General features: G+C 34.6%; 1 protein-coding gene across 1 annotated transcript in view; it reads left to right on the top strand.

Moving 5' to 3' along the window:
* Positions 1-21,802, top strand: part of LOC117416680 (intraflagellar transport protein 80 homolog) — a 35,633-nt gene extending 13,831 nt beyond the window's left edge. Inside the window, exon 5 of the mRNA XM_059034372.1 lies at positions 20,445-21,802. Within this exon, the coding sequence (XP_058890355.1) occupies positions 20,445-20,554 (110 nt within the window). The 3' untranslated portion in view covers positions 20,555-21,802. The remainder of the gene's footprint in view (positions 1-20,444) is intronic.
* The last annotated feature ends 638 nt before the right edge of the window (positions 21,803-22,440 follow it).

Here is a 22,440-nt window from a genome sequence, read left to right as displayed (position 1 = left end):
TTTTTGCATTTCATCCATGTTTGTCGCGTAAAGCTTGAGACTGAGTTTGCTCTTGTGTGCAGAAACTGAAATAATATGCCTGTCTTCAACTCCAGCATCACTTAAAACTTGGCAACAAGTGGAACGAACACAGTGGTTGGTGTATATTGTAGAGAGAGCAGCTTCTACGGAGATTTTTTCATCAAACTGGCAATAAAACGTTCACCGAGGGAATGCTTCCCGTACCAGGTGTCATCCGATTATTTTTATTTATTTTTTTCCCAGTTGAATTTGAAAAAGCCTTGGCTGTTCTGGGTGAAGTTTGGAAACGTACAATGTAAAGCTTTTTTCAGGACAATTTTCAAAATCTGTGAGGACATTCGTATATCAGTGATCTGGTCTGTAATGCTGATGTGTGAGTGACATATTCACATTCAGTGCCATCGGTAAGTAATATGTCCCAATTACTTATCCAAATTAAAACAAAGGTCGAAGTTAATAACAGTATTTTCCATTTTGCTATGTTTTTATTTAGAGCGTTTTATTTTTAAAATACCGATCATTCTATGCACGCGATGACATTTATACACAAGATAAGAGGTATTGGAATGTTTGGAAATGCTGCTCTGTGATTGGCCCATGTGATTTATAATAATCTTACCAGTGTTAAGAGATAGGAAGCTCTAGGCTCTCTAACAAACTGTGCCTTTTTAAAACATGTACCATGGTTCAAATGAGCAGGTCCCCCGTCCCCCCCCCAGCACATAGCATTTGATGGACAGTCCTGTTGGCTGCTTCTGGTACACCTGACTCGTCAGAAAAGACATTCCACCTACAGCTGGTCATGAACTTGCTATGAGGTGTTTTCCCTTGTGATCCCTGTAGCTTGGTTTAGCTACATCTCTTTTTTACACTGAAGAAACTGCGTGCACAGCCTTTGGCTACTAACAGATGTGCATGATATGGAGTATGAAAGTAAGGCAGGCTCAATAACATGCATAAGGGGATAAACACAAGTTGTGAATTCAGTTTCAATGGGTAATACATACTAAGGAACATAACCCAATAATTGCATACCTGTGCATTGGTGCATATATATATATATATATATATATATATATATATATATATATATATATATATATATATATATATATATATATATATATATATATATATATATATATATATAATTATTATATATATATATATATAGGTAATGGCACAGCCACTGCATTTTTAACACCTTAAAAAATATATTTGAGTTATAGGTCCCTTTATCTAAAATATACAATATATCTATATCTCAAATCCTAGAGTCATGTTGAACTGCCATTGATTGCACCATTCTCCTGTGTTCTTTATGTGGTGATGGTTTGAATTAAATTACTTAATCACACAAAACTATAGTGTGATTTAATATAGATATTGGATGCATACCAAATATTGACTTTTTGCACAGTAAAGGGCCAGGAAGTGTCTAGATGACAACATGTAAAACACTATATTTAAGAACACCCATGAATCATAGTACATCAGTCAGAACATACAGTGTAAATGTACAGCATGGCTGAAAAAAAATCTTTCATAAACTTGGATGTTGTTCCGTTGTATTCTGAGTGTCCCAAGAGAGTTTGTCTTGCGTACGTCATGACTTCCTTTTTGACACATAAAGTAAATAATCAAATGCAAGATGAAGTCAGATATACGAAGAATGCAACTATCACAATATTAGGTTAACTGGGTCAAAATACATGTTTTTCGGTTCTTATTATGGAAGTAGCTTTGACCGCTTTCAAGTTTATTAAAGTGAACCAGCTTTCCCCAAATGTAATATATTCCTTAAATATTTAGTAAAGTGAATACAAATGCTTTTAGATAACACCATTTGATTATGAATACATTATTAAATAATATTACAAATTACAAATACTAGTTTGTGTCCTTTTTTGCTTGTAAGTAAACTGTATTATTTTCTAAGATTATCAATTGATTTAATCTACTTGTTGTCAGTTAGTGTTTAATGGTTCTGCAGGTTGAACACCTGGAAAGAAACATTTGTTTTCAGCCTATTTTCCTAACTTTGAATGACTTCTACATAAACAATAGTATTCAGTATTTATAATTAATATTATTAATGTAATTTTATAAGGTGTTTATCTTAAGTCCTGAAACAAAGAGGTGTAACACCTGAATCGTGCTATTATCAAATAAGTGACTAAAAGGCAAGCATCAGGTTTTGCTTCAAACTTGCGTTAATGCCACAACACATGGATGCAGTCACAAATACAAAGCAGCAGGTCACAGAAAGTCCTTCACTGAACTAGATGGGTTCCAGATGAGAACAGTCTGAAATCTAATCAGTGATGAAGGTTTTTGATAATGTTTTGACTTTCTAACTCTGTGTGTGTGTGTGTGTGTGTGTGTGTTTACTTAATTAACCAATGGTTATATTATTATATGGTGGCAAATCTGGCAGTCAAATGGTCTGTAACGTATGAGACTAAGAAACAATGGTGTTAAAGTGACTGATTTCTCCAACTTCTAAATAAAATGTAACACATTTTAACTCGCAATGAAACGCTCTATATACTGCTCGTTCAAAAGTTGAAAAAACAGCACAGTTTGATTTATAAACACTCGGTTCTAGGAAGTATTCAGTAAAACTGGCAAGCTTGCAGCGTTAAAATAAAAAACTACACCAGTGCCTCTTGTACCCATCAGTAAAAGACTTGGTGTGGTTCTTTATGCTGTGTGTGTAATATTTTGTTTTATATACACTGACTTTTTTTTCCATCAGTCAGCATTCCCACATTCCAGAGTCTTCAGTAAGAAGCATTGGAAAATTATTTTACACAGAAAAAAATTAGCCTTTTGGAACGGACACGAAATTGGCTTTACATAGAAAATGTTCTTAGTATTTTAGAAACTATCTTTGAACTAAAGAAGCACATAAGGAGTTAATGACTTTAAGGCATCTGGGGATTACTACCGTGACTAATCTCCAGGAGTTTCATTCTGTATCTTGTACAATGAAACCTTGCACTTTAGAGACTGCTTGCTCAGCAGGAAAACCAAGAACTAATTTAACCCTTAACCTACCCCAGGACTGTAAGACCCTGTTCACACTACTGGGCTGGCCCAGGGCTGCCTCAGATTTAGGTGTGCAACCCCATTCACATTTGCGTTTAAGGCGCCTTTGCGCATTCACATATGTGACTGAAAAGCAAGCCTAAAATGTGGCGAACTACTTGTTTTTTGTTTTTTTTAATGGAACGATAGCCTGCACTCAGAATGGAAGAGCTACCGGAATATACAGTAATCCTTGATTTGTAGCCGATTTTTCTTATTAATATATATTTTCTCAATGAAGCACAGTAGCAATTGTATAGTATATTTACCCCCCCCCCCCCCCCCCCAAAAAAAAAACATATATTGACTTTTTTGACTTAATGTTATGATGTGTAATAACAAGAACATGGAGGTATTTAGAACGCAGGGAACAGGTATAAATATTTATTTTCGTAATGGATACTTCATTCAGATTGCAAATGACTATCAGGTTGTACATACAACTGACATTCACAAGACAAGCTCACGACTGACCACCTAATAATACTACTAAGGAAAGACATGGCATTAAATACATTACACATGTTTCTTCTCATTTATATGTATTTGTTTAACCTGCGCGAATACCGTCCTGTTTACAAACACGATGGTTAAACTATTCTATAGTTTACTCATTATTATCATTGTCATTATTATTCTTTAGGCCCTAACCATTACCACTTTATTAAGGAAAACGCCCTAATCTAAATACAGCAATATAGAGTCCTGCAGCGGGTCGGGTGCCCGCGGGTGACCCGCAAAAGCGGGTCGGGTTCGGGTCAGAATGTGAACTTTTGGTTTGCAGTTCAGGTGCGTGTCAAAAGAATGTAATTTACTGAATTTGAATTGCCAAAAATGTTTTCTGTTGATATAAAAAATGTTTGTGAACGAGGTGAAACAAAAGATAGTGCAGTGTTTATATCATGTAGTGGATAATAGTTCAAGAGGTAAATCAGTGTGGAATTCTTATGTAATCGTAGCGAGTGAAAATAATGAACATGTGACTGGATTCGTTGCTTGTAAATGGTAGAGATATCTGTGTGTGAATGCGAGAGTGTCAGTTGATGCAGGCAGTAGGTAAAGGACAAACACTTGCAGGTTTGGTTCAGGTTGCAGATCTTATTAAAACTGGTCGGTTCGGGTTGCGGGTAAGAAGACGGTGTTGCAGTGGGTTGTGGGTTCGGATCAGGCCCTGTCGTAGTAGGGCCGCGTCTGAAGCGTGTCGTAAAAATCGGACCCGCGCTGGACTCTACAGCAATACACCGTAATATATCAAATACACTTTGCTCAACAACATGCACACTCTATAATAAACCACTGCTCTATAGCCAGTAGAATAACATTAACAAAAATAACCACAATAACAGGCATTGAAATATTACAGTGAGTGTCTCCCCCTCACATGGTGCATCAACAATCTTAATATTTGTGGATGAGAACAGTATTTTTTTTTGTGTGTGTAAAAACAAGCAGCTAAAGAAATGATCAGCATTTTAATGTAAAGACACACATTTCTGTAGCCATGTATATCGTTGTGTGCAAAATAAACAATGGTAGCTGAATATGCCAAGTCGCCACATTATTAATCATTATTGAGATCCACAATCCTGCAGTTTTTATATTTATCATGTAGTTACTAAATAACGGGAAGAAAAGGTAATTGTGACAAGTTAAGCTTAATTATGAATGCACTGCAGATCGTATATTATGTGAAAGAAACAACCTGAACGTCAACCTGTTAGATTTTTATTTAATATTTTTATAATTTAAGTTGTGTGATTTAGAAATAATTACCATCCAATATTGACCCACTGCCGTGTTGGCTAGCAAAGCATTCAGCTTTCTATTTACCTTTCACGTGCGTGGGAGTATCTACTGAGCTATGCAACTACGTTGGTCATGTGATACAAAAAGGCCAGTCCTAAATCTGCTTTGCATTCATACATTTGGTGTCATTCGCAAGTTGAAGTTTAAAAAAAAAAAAATTATATTATGTTTGTAGTAGTTTGGCAAGATAAACCATTTTTATTGCTGTATTTTTTTAAATATATAGTTTTAAAAGTGATTAATATTAGTTGGCAGTATGTTATATTTGTATTTTAAAGTGTCATTTAAAATATGAACATGGGCAGCTACACTGATTTTAGCACACTATCAGAGAAGTACAGTTGAAATACATTCACTACTTTTTGTATTATTATTTTTTTATGTAAGTCCCAGCTGTATTGGTTACATTGGATATATTTTTCACATGTTTAAGCTTTGTACAAGAGAAGAAAAGATAAGTCATTTATTTAGTAAGAATAAGATACTAATTCATTCCATTCTTGATATTAGAAAGGTTTACTTACATACAAATACTTGGAATATTTTAATAGGGATTTTTGAAAACAAATGTATTTTCTAATTTTAATTTTAAAGTACATAAAGTAATCAAGTGTATTAGCTGAAAGAACTAACAATATGTATACAGATTTGGCAGAAAACTATAATGAGGTTGTTGATATGTTGACATTTTATTTTAACTTGATGCATATTTTTGCATATATTATTGGATATATTTTGCATGACTTCTCTAAAAATGTAAGTAACTCATAAATAGACAATACATAAATATGTAGTAGCTCAGTAATAGATAGATAGATAGATAGATAGATATAAAAAATCGAATGACTTCTTACATTTCTGCCCTCCTCTGGTCAACAGTCTTATTTACACAAGTAGTTTTTATAAGCCTGCTTGGTTCTGTATGAATATTTAATGTTCTCCTAGATAGTCTTAGACAAGCTTATTGTGTGGAGAGACCAAACAACTTGAGCTCTTATCTGTAAGTTAAGCAACACCATATATATATATATCTATATATATATATATATATATATATATATATATATATATATATATATATATATATATATATATATATATATATATATGGTGTTGCTATATATATATATATAACTCTGATAATCTGTTTTTCGATAATCCGATAATCCGTGGGGTTTAATACAGTACATTATCAAAATCTATTAGTGCAGAAGTCATCTGATCTATGCGGAAGCGGGTATTCGCTTGCGTTATTAGTGTGGAAATCAGTGTATCTGTGCGGAAGTGGACGGTCATCATTTAATTTAATTTGATTAAATTGAGTACAGTATAGTGCAAGCCAACGGACAGTACTGTATTGTAGTTACTGAAACCAGCGACAAGCGAGCAGAAAGCAGATTTAAGACTCTTAGCTTGGCAGTCTGAATATGAAGAGCAGTTCTGACAATTAAACACTCGGGGAAGATCAGTGACTTTTGTAAACCAGCTCTCTCTACCTCTGAACAATGCTGATTATGCACAGTATGTATTTTGACCGTTGTTGGGACATTATATTTGTATTATTGCATTCATTTTCAATTAATAGCACAGGGATTTACCAAACAGTAAACTCAATTTCGGCTAATCCGTGTTTTTCACTGATTCGAGCTCAAGACGGTCCCAATCTGCATGGATTAACAGGGGTCTAACATTACACACCTTTCTTTTTATTAAAAAATAAATAAAATAAATAGTTTTAAGTGTATAGTGTAAAATATACAAAGAGCTAGTGTTTCTTTTTTAATTATTTTATTTAAAAAATAATAGAATCGATATTAAACATGATCCATCTTATTACAAAGTTTGTTTTGAAAACAAACAGTCTTTAGTTTTAAAACCACCTGGAACATAACAAGTTAAAGATTGTTGGATGAAAATGTCACTGGTGTAAGTTTTGACTAGAAAAATTAAATGTGTGGAAAAATAGCAGATGTGGAGGGGGCTGGACAGGACTGCAGTGAAACAAAGAGAGCCCTGAGTCAGCAGTAGCAGTTAAGTTTACTCCCCAGGCATTAGGGCTGGGTTTTCTTTGCAATAGTGCTTTAAGATTAGATCTTGGGTTGCTAGAGTTCTTGAAGTACTTAGAAGTGCTAACTTATAGTTTACTTTTAATACTGATGCACATTTGTATACTTCATTTTATTAGTTATGTGTTTATTTACTGGTTATTATTTTCAAGTTGTTTAAATCAATTTTACAAAGCATGCTTTTAATTTAGCTTTCTGTCCTGGCTTACACAACCTTTTTTTCTTCTTCCCTAAGAATCAATTTCTATTGGTGACCGAGTGTGCCTTTTACAAATTATGCAGTAAAAACTGCTATGTAAAGTAAAGCATGTCATATAAAACAATATAACAAAAAGAATACATACAAATCTATTTTAAAGTTCAATGGAGTGAAACATGTTTTTCCTAATGTTTGTCTGTATTTGTATTACCCATAGTGTTATGCATTTACTTGTATGCTTTGTTGCTGCTTTATACAAGTATAACAAAAAAAAAAATTTAAAATCCAGAAAACAATTAGCTTTTTCCCAGGTTAGAATGTAACTTGCAGTACATAAAGGGCTCCTACATTACTAAAGTACATATTTGTGCGGTAATAAGAAAAGTAATTTTGTGGATCCTTGAAACCAGTTTGTTTTTTGCACATATGTCTTCCGGTAACAATCTGGACAATAATTAAAGAACCTTGGTTACTGTGCAAAGCGCTTTGGCAGAGTCTTTGGAAAAAGTTTGTTGTATGCAAAAATATGCTTTTAAAATTCAGTTTAGTCAGCATATTGAACATATTTTAGCTCAAAATGAACAATACTTGTTGATGTGATGATATTTTACACCTCTCCCAAGCTTGGTTTCTGTTTTGTCATGTTTAAAGAAAAAGTCCAATATTCCACATAACTTGGCTTTAGAAATAGCCTGGGTGGATTTCTTTTACTATAAATACCTGTGGTTTCCCTTCCCCCACTATTCCCTAGCCACCAAGAACATGGAGAAGAGATAAATGACAGCCTCAGACACAACGGGGCCCAGCCAGGCCCTCTGGCAGAGTCATTAGTTTCTAGGCCATTAAATCATTACCTTCACAGACAAGGCAAACATGCTTCTGAGAGTACAGCCCATCTTCTGTGCCAGATTCCTTGTCTGACAGCAGATATTCTGCCTGATAATGCCAGCCACATGTGACACAGAAAAGCACTGCCAGACATTAACCCGTAGTTATTGTACAAGAGTGTGTAATATATACTGCCACTTTACGTAGCCTGGTTCATTTTTGGATTTGTCTTTGCATCACTGATGCATTGTCTTTGCATCACTGATGCATTGCAAATTAAATTGTACTAAAACATACCTTTGCAAATGCTACAACCATAACTATTGTTCATTGTCTTGTAATGTGTAAAATATGTAGCGAGTGTGTGGATCTTGTAATGTAGTAGGTAGTTAATCCATAACTTTAAAGACTCAATAAGATATATGGTGAATGTGATACTAAGAATAACAGTAATCTTGACAAACTTTTCCACCAGAAAAAAAACTCTAATTATGAAGCATTCCTTAAAAACTGGTTTATGAAGCAGAGTTCCATGCATTGTTAAATGTAAGCCTGCAATGCAGTAGGTGGCTAGATCTTATTTTGTTTTAGTTTGCATAACCACAAAAGTTCTGTAATGTGATATAGGCATAACACTTCTGCCTATTTATTATTTAAATAGATATTGATTTTTATTAATGCACCTAACATTGGTATTAATGTTTTGTTGACAAACAAAAGTTGCATTTTATTTTATTTTGGGAGCATTACTAAGCTAAGTAGCTATTCTGATTTTAATTTGTTCCTACAGCACATTTCAAATCTGGTCCCTGGGCCTTAACATGATCCAGTTTAGATCAATGTTTCATAATTCAACATCTTCCCTCCAGATATTGAAAAGACAGCACATTGCATCTTGGCTTTCTTTCATCTGCTTACTTCCAGCTGATATACATCCCTTGCATGTTAAATTCACCCTCTTCCTCCAATAATTATTCATTGTTTTTTATTTTAGTCCAGTCGGTCCAAAATCATGTGAAGCCAAAACGATGTTGCATGCAGAATTCCAATACAAGCTTTCATCTGGTGGAGTTGTGCCATAATGAAGCTTTGCCTTGGCGAGGCCATCTGGTGATAGTGCTGCACTAAGTCTCTAAGCAACTGACATTTCACAAATATCATGCATATATATAATGTATTTTTATCAGCACTTTAGGCTATTTAAAATATATATATAGGGCAGTTGGCTCTTTGAGCTAATATATATATATATATATATATATATATATATATATATATATATATATATATATATATATATATATATATATATATATGATTTTTCACTCAAGAAAAAGCAATGATAGCTTCATTTTAAAAGTTGTTGAAAAATTTTGAGCCATAAGCTTTTTTAAAAAAATTTCATTTTGGTGTTTCTATTTACTTTTGAACTGTTGATCTTTAATGTCAACATGCACATCACAAGGTTGGTGTAGAAATCTAGAAGACTCATCAACTCATCCTAGTAAAATTGCCCGTTCTTGTTGGTACAGTAATTTTGCCTTCTCCATGATCAGCACGCTGCTTAAAGGAGTGCCTATCTGGTTGCATTGCACTCATGGTTGAGTGATTGCATACTTCCGGTTGAAAGTGGGGAGTTCAGTTGACCGGTCAATTCTTTGTTTGGTGTTCGTACCTCTGGGGTTCTACTGTACTCCGTTTTAAGCCGTTAAGACTGTTTGTTTTAATCAAACTTATGCAGTCTTAGTGGCCTGGTGTGAGGTTTCTGTTGCGCATTGTAGATCTTATTTTGTGTGGTATTCCTGCAGGCCTGAGAGTAAGTCCTTCTGTACCCTGTTATATTTTGCTCATAAAAGTAAAAAAAATGTAACACTCGGCTCCTCGCACTCTTTAAAAAGTGTTTTTGTTATAGTAGTGGAAAAATTAAATCAACTAATGCACGTTCATTTTAAGAAATTTTAATTTCTTACTAAATAAAATAATGGCAAATTAATTACCTTGCAGACAACATTAATGTATTTTCCTTTCACACCACTCAATAAATAACAAATATTTATATTGGTTCTTGGATAAAGACACTGCTCATTTTATTTTTCCTTTTTTAGCAAAAGTATTCATTGTTCCAATTCCACAGATCAGATCACAGCTGCATCAGCTGTTGAGTCCAGAAAAGGCCAAACATGTGTCTATATGGTTATTCTGCTGAGCTGGTATGACTCAGGTTTTTCGAAGGCCATAGTTTAACACTTGAGCGTGTAGATTGGATGGATCACTAATGGGAGAAAGGTGCATATTAGCCCATTCCTTTGTTCCAAAAGTTTGCCTGTGCCATCCGAGAGAAAGCAATGTGGTTGTTTTTAAGGTAGCACATTTATTTTTGTTTTGAGAATTTCAGGGTATCATGCTTCATAATAAGAGTTAAACAACTACTGCAAACCCCATTAGCAGTTTTTAATGCCATTTGATTAAAGGGATTGAAATAAAGACCAAGAACACCATAAAATGCAAACTAAATTCTCCAACCTTCTTTAAACATTGCAGTTATTGAACTTCGGTGACGTTACATTATTTTTTAAAGTAAGTGAGAAATATGAATGAAACTTGATAACATTTGTTCAAGACAAGATGTCAAAGAAAAACTTGAGAACTAACTGTCCCTGGAGGTTGGAGCAACCTTTTTGCCCTAAATTTATAATAAAGGGCTGAGTATTGTCCCTGAACAGTTCAGTTGTTGTTGATTTTAGCTTAGCTCCAAACCAATCTGATGTGCAGATGTGTACTCTTAACTTTGTCTAACCTGCCAAATGTAGTGCTGTTATTGCTATTATTCAATGGATGGAAATCCTTACTCCACTCATCCAGTTCCAGCCTTAACTGGGGTTACAGCAAAGTGCCTTTTACAACAAGTCTTAGTTTACTGGTTAGATTAATAGCCTGTGAGAACAAGCTGCTTGTTTTTGCTCATATTCCTTTCTTGGATGCATTTCAGTTTCTGCAGAACATTTCAAGGAAGTTAACCTTTTGTATCATTTAAAATTATCTGGAAAAATGTAAAGATGGCATAAATGGTTTATAAATGATGGTGTTAAATTATGATTTTTATTATGTGTGTGTGTGAGTGTGTGTGTGTGTGTGAGTGTGTGTGAGTGTGTGTGTGTAGATCGGCCGGGCATGGGTAGAAAATCCGGAATCGGGTACTCATCGTGAAAAGTACCCAGATCTTTTTTGGGTAATGGTAAAAAAAAAATATATCATCTATATTAATGTTTTAAGTGCATGATACATATTTAAATACTATTTAGTACACATACATTTAGTTATTTCAGAGCTGTAGACTTGTCTAACCTTTTTCAGTACTGGAAACATCGAAATAATAATATTAATAATCATTTAAAAAAAAAAATCTCCCGTTTTTAAATACAGTTATTTATGTTAAATGCGCATCATGTTGTGGGGTTCTTTGCGACATGTATTAGCCATATTCTGTTGTTGTTGTTGTTGTTGTTGTTGTTGTTGTTGTTGTTGTTGTTGTTGTTGTTAACATGACCGGTATGTTCAGTTTTAAAACTAATGCAGTTGTACAGCACCGCTATTACATTATGGACTGTCGCAATAGCTACCATAAATTGAGCAGTCGCAAAAGAGTTAGCGGGACATGTGTGTGTTTGGTTGTAACAATAAAGTGTCGTTCCTGTCAGTAAATTCTGTCTTGTGAATACATAAGAATGGCATCCGAGCAAACCATTGGGTGGAATTTCTTTACCAAGCAGGAGAAAGTGGAATTTGCAAACTCTGCCAAGGAAATACTTCATTCAAAGGAGGAAGTACGAGCACACTTATTTAATGTGCTCCACATTATTTTATTTTTATTTATTTGCTTATTTATTTTTAAATAAAGGCTACTTATTTTATCTTTTTGGTAAGAAACTATATCTGTGCAATAACTAGATAAAGCATTCCATATTGGTAGCCACACGGTTATTATTAATGGATCACAGAGTTATCACTGACATAACGCTGCAGTTATTATTATTGAGGTGTACTTGCTGCTCGCTGTGTTATTGTTTTCTGTAAAACATTGATATCCTGTCAGTTTAGAAAAGGCTTAATGCAAAAGCTTGTTTTAACGTTATCTATATTACGCTGGCCAGAGACCCGCACTTACAACTGTATTGTCATATTTTCTAAATTCTTTAAATTCTCAAATTAATAAATCGATACCCGGGTAGCGTTGGGTAAGGTAATTGAAAATAATATCCATTGTTACTGTACGAGGAGTATCAGAATCTGGGTATTTATGAGGAACCTGTTCTTCTCTATGCCCATATATGTACACATAGTAGATGGTGATTTTAATTTTGTATTCATACAGTGAAGGAGAGGACATCCAGTACCTGTTTTTTTAAATGGCCTAAACCGTATTTTACTTATATTTAACATTTACTCAAAACTACTACTAAATAAATACATACAGACGTGCTCAAATTTGTTGGTACCCCTCCACAAAAAACGAAGAATGCACAATTTTCTCTGAAATAACTTGAAACTGACAAAAGTAATTGGCATCCGCCATTGTTTATTCCATATTTAATAGCAATCAGACTTTGCTTTTGATTTTTTATTCAACATAATATTGTAAATAAGAAAACAAATGAAAATGACATGGACAAAAATGATGGGACCACTAACCTAATATTTTGTTGCACAACCTTTAGAGGCAATCACTGCAATCAAACGTTTTCTGTAGCTCTCAATGAGACTTCTGCACCTGTTAACAGGTAGTTTGGCCCACTCTTCTTGAGCAAACTGCTCCAGCTGTCTCAGGTTTGATGGGTGCCTTGTCCAGACTGCAAGTTTCAGCTCTTTCCATAGATGTTCGATAGGCTTCAGATCAGGACTCATAGAAGGCCAACTTCAGAATAGTCCAATGTTTTGTTCTTATCCATTCTTGGGTGCTTTTAGCTGTGTGTTTTGGGTCATTATCCTGTTGGAGGACCCATGACCTGCGACTGAGACAGAGCTTTCTGACACTGGGCAGTACATTCCGCTCCAGAATGCCTTGATAGTCTTGAGATTTCGTTGTGCCCTGCACAGATTCAAGGCACCCTGTGCCAGCCGCAGCAAAGCAGCCCCAAAACATAACCGAGCCTCCTACATGTTTCACTGTAGGTATGGTGTTCTTTTCTTTGAAAGCTTCATTTTTTCGTCTGTGAACATAGAGCTGATGTGACTTGCCAAAAAGCTCCAGTTTTGACTCATCTGTCTAGAGGACATTCTCCCAGAAGGATTGTGGCTTGTCAATATGCATTTTAGCAAATTCCAGTCTGGCTTTTTTATGTTTTTCTGTCAAAAGTGGAGTCCTCCTGAGTCTTCTTCCATGGAGCCCACTTTCGCTCAAAAAGCGACGGATGGTGCGATCAGAAACTGACGTACCTTCACCTTGGAGTTCAGCTTGTATCTCTTTGGCAGTTATCCTTGGTTCTTTTTCTACCATTCGCACTATCCTTCTGTTCACTCTGGGGTCGATTTTCCTCTTGCGGCCGCGCCCAGGGAGGTTGGCTACAGTTCCATGGACCTTAACCTTCTTAATAATATTTGCAACTGTTGTCACAGGAACATCAAGCTGCTTGGAGATGGTCTTGTAGCCTTTACCTTTACCATGCTCATCTATTATTTTCTTTCTGATCTCCTCAGACAACTCTCTCCTTTGCTTTCTCTGGTCCATGTTCAGTGTGGTGCACACAATGGTACCAAATAGCACAGTGACTACTTTTCACCATTTAAATAGGCTGAATGACTGATTACAAGATTGGAGACATGTGTGATACTAATTAAAGAAACTAATTAGTTTGAAATATCACTATAATCCAATTATTTATTATCTTTTCTAAGGGGTACCAACAAATGTGTCCAGGCCATTTTAGAATATCTTTGTAGAATAAGCAATAATTCATCTCTTTTCACAGCTTCTTTGCTTTATTCTATGACATACCAAAGGCATGCAAGTATACATGATAAAATAGCTTTTAATTTCATCACTTTTCAGGAGGAATGAAGCATTATTTCAATGAGCTGTAAGGGTACCAACAAATTTGAGCACGTCTGTACATACATAAAATCATCTTTGATGCCAGGTAGGAGTGCTGGCACAAAAGTATTTGATAATATGTTTTCTTTTATTGCTAAATAAGGTAAATAAATGTACATTATGGCTTACAGAGCATAATAATTTCCATTGTGTCTACCTTAATAAACTTAATATGCTTGATTGAATGAAACAAATAAAATGGATGCTTTAAAAATAATACTCTGTTGGCCAGCCTTACTGCTTGCAAGAAGAAATGTCCCCTAATCATTTTTTATGCATGTTTTTATTAAGTTTTGCTCGAAAAACTGGAAGATGATGACGACCCAGGAAAGTGCCAAGAAAACCCAGTATTAAACAGGTTGATGTTCTCACAGGGGAAAACAAATCTTTTCAAAATCATTCATCACATTTCCCTTGCCAGTGATCACTGTGTGTTTATGGCTTTGAAAAGTTCGGCAATAGTGTGTGTGGAGACATCAGTACTTTATTACCCTTTATACTGCAGTAAGAGAATTCTCGCTTTGTTTTTCTGATGTAGCCAGTGGATAATGGCATTTTTAATTGTTCTGTGCAGTTTGTATATTGTTATGAATGACTCAGAACTGCTATCAGTTTTAAAAAAATCTACATGTTGCCCATATATTTTAAAAACTGAATTGTAGTTTGGTAGTCTCCGGCTAAGAGAACACCCCTCGGGAAGCAAGCAAAGATGTTCTCTTAGCCGAAGTGTTCTCTAAGACGGAGTTGACCACCAGACACAATATCAATCAATAAATTAAATAAATATGTATTACTTGTCATGACGCACATGCATCAAAATATGAAATGAACAGAATAAGTAAGAGAAAAGCAATAGACAATTGTATGTTAATAAACTATAATAAAGTGACAAACTAATAAACTAACTGTCAAACTAAATTAACACACTACCCCTACACACATAAAAAAATGCAGCAGCAGCTCTAGATAAATTATGAATACATGTACAGGAGCAATATTCAAGACATGCACAACATTATTTAACAGAATGGTGAAGCAGCTCACTAGAATGAGAAACACCAAATTGCTCAGCGACTTGTGTTTGATTCAGGTTTTTTTCAAGCGCTCGAACAATTTCAAACTTTGTAGCAAGAGAAACAGTGACACGCTTCGCCGTTTGTTTGTAATGATAAATGAAGGCAGTTCTGGAAAGATTGAATAAGCCAGTCACGATGGCAAGTCACGTTTGAAAAGATTGAATAAACCATTTGAATTTAAGTTTGATGATGATGAGTTATCGGGCTACAAAACAGTTTTGAACGAGTTGCTATTGGTGCCAAAAAGGTGTTATTGTAAGTGAAGTTCCTGTTCCTTTAGGCGGAGCATTATCAATGAGAAAAATCTGTCTCACCACAAGGTTGTTCTCTTAGCCGAAGTGTTCTCTTAAGAGGTGTTCCTATACACGGAGACTACTGTAGTTAAATTTTAAAAAGTGCTGAGGAAATTGTAGTTTAAACTCCACTAATTAACATATGATCGAGCCTGACATTGGTTTGTTTTCATTCAATTCCCATTCCAGTATCAAAGTGCACAATATTTAAACCAGAATAAATGTATGCTGCTAAACTATTACTGCCATAAGAAGAAAGGAGTTAATGTGTCTGTTTTTTTTTTCTTTTGGCTGTTTACACTTCAGTGTATTGAATTTGGCTTTTATTCAAGACACAATGAAATGAACTAGCCAGTTTTAAAATGAAAATTTTAGAATTAAATCTACTTTGCAAAAACCTTGGTTTTACTTTTCTACTCAAATCTTCAAATAGGACGTGTGAAACAAAGAGCATTACACTTCTCAAGCTGCACTGGAAGTAGTCGACAATAACTGTCATTATTAAAAATAAATATTTTAAAGTTAATAGTTCTTTGCCTGCATTTTCTGACCTCAATTCTGTGTCAACATGGTAACACATTTTAGTCTTGTGATGCTGAGGATTTACACTGTACCTGGTTTGCCAGGCAGTTCAGTCTAAGGAATAAAGAAGCTAACTGGAGCCAGCTGGTGTCCTTTGTGCAGCAGCCAGCAGCTCTGATTTATAAGGTTAGTCTGCACAAGCCTCACTTCATCCCTTGAGCCTTCTTTCCTGACACTGTATGTAAACAGTGACTGAAGGAATAGGCACACTAGGACTTGAAGGGAGGAGGATCTGGAGTGAGCAAAAGTGAGTCACATGCCACCAGAGTGATTAGTGTTTGAAGAGAACCAGACCTGGCTTACCGGTCAGCACAGACATTTTTAATGTGTCTGATGTAATAGGGCTGAATCAGCAGATTGTTCCACTGGGAGCCATTAGCTGATACACGTATCATTAACCCTTTCCCACCACATGCATCTTGTTAAGTGGCTTAATGTAATCTTGGTCTTTTTATTGTTTGTTTTTAATAAAAAAATAAGTTTTACTTGAGATAAGATAACGCAGATTACACATATTGAACATTTGTTGTTATTCACATCAAAGTTGTGGTTATTGTTTTGTTTGACTGTATTCCATTTCTTTATTTATTTGTATTTATTTACAAAAAGTACAATTCAAATAGTACAAGTCTGTTTGGTGCAGTTCACTGGTCATCTTATGCCCCTCTCTGTCACCTTGGAATATGCAGATGGAATGAAGTGGTTTTAATATTCCATAAACTAAGCACATAAATAAACTATGAACATAAATTCATGTTGACATTTTCTTTCTTCAAGCTTTAACATAACATGGAAGATAATATGGGTTTCTCCATTTTGATTTCCATATTCCCTAGCTATCCAAAATGAAAATACTAAATATTTGAATATTCTAAAATGGCTTGGATAAATTAAGTGCTGTGATTGGCTGAAAAGGATCACATGATCGTGCGGTAATAATTGCCTTGCCGCATGGCTATGACATCACAGACCAACTCACTTACCTGATCTATTAATATTATGCCTTAATAATAATAATTAAAATTAGTGACTTTCCACAAGTTAACAATTTCTTAATGAGTGTAGCAGAACAAAATGTCTCTCAACCTCCACAGAAAAAAATAAAATACTGAGTCTGTAAGTAGACACCTTAATATTTGTAACAGACAACTAGATGAAATTGAGGCGAGCAAAACTGAAAAGAACACTAGGAAAAACAACTTCTTGGGCAATAAATGTTTTTAATGACTGGTTGAAACAAAAAAACATCAGCTTGGACTGTAAAACTGTATCAAGTGTTCAACTGAACAACGTCCCAAGGCAATTTTATGCAACAGTTAGAAACGCTGAAGGAATACAGCATCTGAAGTTTTCTGGATCCAAGAGCTGGCATAAATCGCTATCTAAACAGTGTTTCTGTAGGTAGAAATGTCAACATAATAACTGAAACGGAGTTCAAATCATCCAACAATGTTTTCATCTCTGTCACTAAGAATTACAGAAATCTGGCACATCGTGTATTAACATTTTATATAGTTACTTACATTTTGATTTATGCGAGAAGAATAAAAAAATATGGAGTATTGGTTAGGTTATCTTTCTAATCCCACCATGAACACGTTTCATTACAGTTGAAAGTCAATTTCATAATTTTGAATGAAGTGCTTGTACGTTTATTGGAGACAATGGCATTGAGTAAACCCTCCACGAGTAATAAACTCATGTATGAGGACGACAACTGAGGCTTTAAGTCAGAATGGGAGGAAGAGTTTGCTTTCACTGAAAACAGTGTCTCATCTGCAACAAATCGCTTACACATTACAAGGCGATGTGATGTAACGACACAAGCGAGTTTTGTATGGCATGGAATATCGCTCGTGGCAAATGGCCTTATAAGATGAATTCATCTTTTTATAAAATTGAAGTGTTGGCGCTAGGCTAGAGAATGCATGTTTAAATGTTTTATCGTAGGTCTAAAATTAATGTTCTATTTACATATCTACTGTCTCAACCCTTTAAAAATAAATGCAGTGCATTTGTCATCCACAAAGCTCTCAAAAGTACTTGATACACAGAGCAGTCATACAAAAAAAAAGTTTTTTTTTTTTTTTTTAAACAAGCATTCCAATCTTTAAGGGAAGAGCTTGTCAAAAATAATCATTACAAAAATGTTTTTTTTTTTTTATGTGGTGTTTTTGGTGAAATCTGGGCAGTTGGCGTGTAACTGAATATGTTTTATTTAAAGTACGTAATACATACAGTATACACAGAAATAATGGAAAAACACCATAGAGTTACATTTAAAGTTTAATACACTGTAAAGTACTCTACACTCTACAGTCTACAGTACAATAAAAAAATTACACAGAAACAGTAAGGCTCTGCAATGTTCTATCCCTTGTTCTTGTGTATTTTGCTGCCATCAAGAGATAACAACTACTGCACAGAGTAAGTGCAAGATTCCGTTATAATGTTGGAGAGAATTAAAAAAAGTTTAAAACAATGCTAGTATTTAAAATACTAGCATTGTTTGTGTCTTTGTCTTGCGCTCTTGGCCAAATGAAAATATTGGTATGTGGCTCCTAGGGTCAGGAAGTTTGGCCACCCCTGCACTATTGCAACAGCATTTCTCAGCACAGGATCATGTATCTAGGTTCATTTGAATCCGGTGTGTAGTATACATTTAACTTTAGGCAGATTTTTTTTTTCTGACTCCTTCAGTTTGAAAATAGAGGTTGAAAATAGACTTGGTTTAAGTTTTTTCAGAAGAATAGTATTTTAAATGGATATGTTTTAAAACAGTGGAACCAATCCAAGTATAGATATGAAATATAGGTCATGGTTGTATACTGATTATTTACTTATTGCCATGTGGTATACACTATAGCCTCAGTCAAACAAGGACTTACATAGTGCAAAACCTGTCCCTCTAAGTTACACATCAATAAGTAAAGTTAAACAAGGTTTTAAAGAAAACTAGGGCTGCACTGTTTTAAGTTTTTAGATTAAAGATACTATATAAACAGGACAACATTCAGTTAGTAAGCATCACAGAAATAAATGGTGCTGACAACTTTAGTTTTAAAAAATAACAGAATACAGTTTGTTTCTGTTTTTTTTCCCTCTACATGATTGGTTCCTTTTATGCCATAAATGTTATTTATATACTGTACAAAGCAACGAAAAAGTTAACTGTGGAAGGGCAGGACAATTGAGGTTTTCTTACAAATTATAGAACAAGCTTTGTGGCAACAATACAGTTAAATTTGCAATCTTTTAGACAGCTTAGTAACTGCCAGCCACCTGCACTTATAAAAGCGCTGATTCCATGGGTCAGAGGTCATCAGATAGATGTCAGCTGTATTTGTGGTGAGGGAACACATGGGGGAATGCTGCAATCCAGACAACAGAAAGTGATTGTTTCAGTTCCTCGGAGCGTATTGCAAATCAGCCTTAAGGAGCTCCATTTGTTCCAGTTATCCCGCCTCTCAGTTTGGAAACATTGAGTTTGCCCATTATAAGGGTCAAAGATGACTATTGATTGCTAGGACACACTGTAAAAATACAATGGTCCTTTGTTAAAGGGTGCAAGGCAATGCTACAGACAGTGAATTAGGTATTTTTTCTAGTTAAAGTTACTGACTTAATTAGACATGGTGAATGTTGTGAATCGGTCTGCTGAGGAGATTTTACAGCAGGGGGTAGGGCACTTTTGAATTACTTGTGTGGCTAATCCCTTTTCTTTCTGTTTGTCCTACAAGATTGATTAAAAAGAGTGAATTTTAAAAACTGGAATGATTTTTTTTATATGTAATGGTGCCCACTAATACTACTCTTAAATAACATGAAAGTAGTGTCTGAAGATCCTTTAATTTATTTTTGCAACTGCTTTAAAAAAATTCTTATTGCCTCGTTCTCTGTACATTTTACACAGAAAATGTTTAAATGTTTTGATAATGATTGTTTATCGTTGGTTCTAATAGAATAAAAATACATTATTAACAGTGATTTAATTGTGAAATTGAGTCATTAAAAAATTCAGTAGTTTGGCAAGATATACTGTATTTTACAGATTTGTGGCCATTATTGCAGCTTGCAAGAGTCCCACATTTCTAAAACCGTTGTAACAAACATCTGGCTTTGTATTCTACTAAAGATCTCAATTTCTTTCCCTAAAATTGGAATACAGCTCTGAATCAGACCAAATATTAGACTTCTTAATTCAGCCTTGGCAGGCTCTCAGCTATCTTTCATGATAACATTCTGGCAAACCAAACTGATCAAATTCGAGTTATCACAGGTCTGGTTGCCTGCCTGCTTAACTCTGCATGAAACATGACATATTTAAAAGGAACATTAAAACATTTGGCACTATAAGTTAAACTAAACATGTTTTTTTACCTTGTGTTTATTTAGAGGTCATATGCATTGGAGAACTGCGATGGACTGGCATCCCGTCCAGGGTGTGGTCTCGCCTTGCGCCCTGTGTGTGCCTGGTTAGGCTCCGGCTCACCGCGACCCTGTAAAGGAGTAAGCGGTTAATGGTAATGGATGGATGGATGGATACATTGGAAAAGCAAAACCACTGGATTTTCAACATCAGGTGGTCTCTGGATGGAACTCCAGTAGTCGGTGCCTGTGGAAATGGACAAGTGGTGTCTGATGGTTGAGTTGGGAGTGGAAAAACTTAGAGATAACACTGGCCAAAAGAAGGACCAGGCTGGTATAGTTTTATTAAGATTAGTTGGAAACGTAATATTTGTTTTTGTATTAATTTCAAGTTACACAGTGGTGCCCATAGGTATTTATAAATTATAAATAGGTATTTATAAATAGGTATTTATTTTTTTGACTGGACATGCAAGCAAAACTATTTGTCCACATTCAAGGTTTCGTCCTGTGAAGAGTATATTTAGTTCCTTTTTTATTTTTATTTTTATTACAGTATTTACGTCAAACAAATACCTAATCTTTCTTTCAAATTCATGATTATAAACATACAGAATGTTAACAAAAAACTTATTTACAGATTTAGTAATTAACAATAATAAAATATGTACATTTTAAGCTAATTTATTTTGATGCTCAATTAAAATCCATTGTAAAAAAACAAAACAAAAAAAGTGAATGTAGTAGCGAAGTGATAAACTATTTACAGGTAGAAAATTCCCAAGACATCAGCACTTCTAACTATACATTATATTATACGGCTTCTACTGTACCTACATGACAATAGCCTTCTTGTCTTCAAACCTCAGCAGCACTACATGTTTAAATTAGTAAAACCACAAGGTACAGTTTACATGGTGTAAGCTGGTGTACAAGGTCAGCTGAGACATTTTACAGAATACTGTTTGCACAAACTAAACAAGCCAATGTCTTAACCTATTTATTTTTAGCTGAGTTAGATTTTTTTGTGTGCACATCTGCCAATGGTTTGTGATTTAGGCAGCTAAATTTATTGCTTTGTGGTTATATGTTGATTTCTTTCATTTCTAACAATATGATGTTGGAAAGCTTTCAGTGTCCTAAAATACCCCTTAATCTTTAGTTGCATTTTTCTTCTGTGATATATGTAGTGTATTATTTGCAGTATGTGTGTTGTCCATTTAAGATGTACAATATTCATAGTTGTAATATGTAATCTGGGAATACACATGTAATCCAAGATGGGCATGAATGGAAGGAAATGTTTTTAAACATCAATGTCTGATCATGTTGATTCAGTGGAAATCCTAGAATGATAATAAAAAATACAAGTTTCTTTCTTTTTTTTTTTTTTTTTTTTTAAATTAAACATGTTCCATACAGTATGTGGTCCCATTAATTAGAGGACCAATTTGTTGTATTTTGTGAGTTTAATATATATATATATATATATATATATATATATATATATATATATATATATATATATATATATACAGACGTGCTCAGATTTGTTGGTACCCTTACAGCTCATTGAAATAATGCTTCATTCCTCCTGAAAAGTGATGAAATTAAAAGCTATTTTATCATGTATACTTGCATGCCTTTGGTATGTCATAGAATAAAGCAAAGAAGCTGTGAAAAGAGATGAATTATTGCTTATTCTACAAAGATATTCTAAAATGGCCTGGACACATTTGTTGGTACCCCTTAGAAAAGATAATAAATAATTGGATTATAGTGATATTTCAAACTAATTTGTTTCTTTAATTAGTATCACACATGTCTCCAATCTTGTAATCAGTCATTCAGCCTATTTAAATGGAGAAAAGTAGTCACTGTGCTGTTTGGTATCATTGTGTGCACCACACTGAACATGGACCAGAGAAAGCAAAGGAGAGAGTTGTCTGAGGAGATCAGAAAGAAAATAATAGACAGGCATGGTAAAGGTAAAGGCTACAAGACCATCTCCAAGCAGCTTGAT

The sequence above is a fragment of the Acipenser ruthenus genome, chromosome 12 (genome assembly GCF_902713425.1).
Source record: "Acipenser ruthenus chromosome 12, fAciRut3.2 maternal haplotype, whole genome shotgun sequence".
In the NCBI taxonomy this organism is placed as follows: domain Eukaryota; kingdom Metazoa; phylum Chordata; class Actinopteri; order Acipenseriformes; family Acipenseridae; genus Acipenser; species Acipenser ruthenus.
Note: the sequence above shows the minus strand (reverse complement) of the source record. Positions and strands in the feature narration are given on the sequence as shown.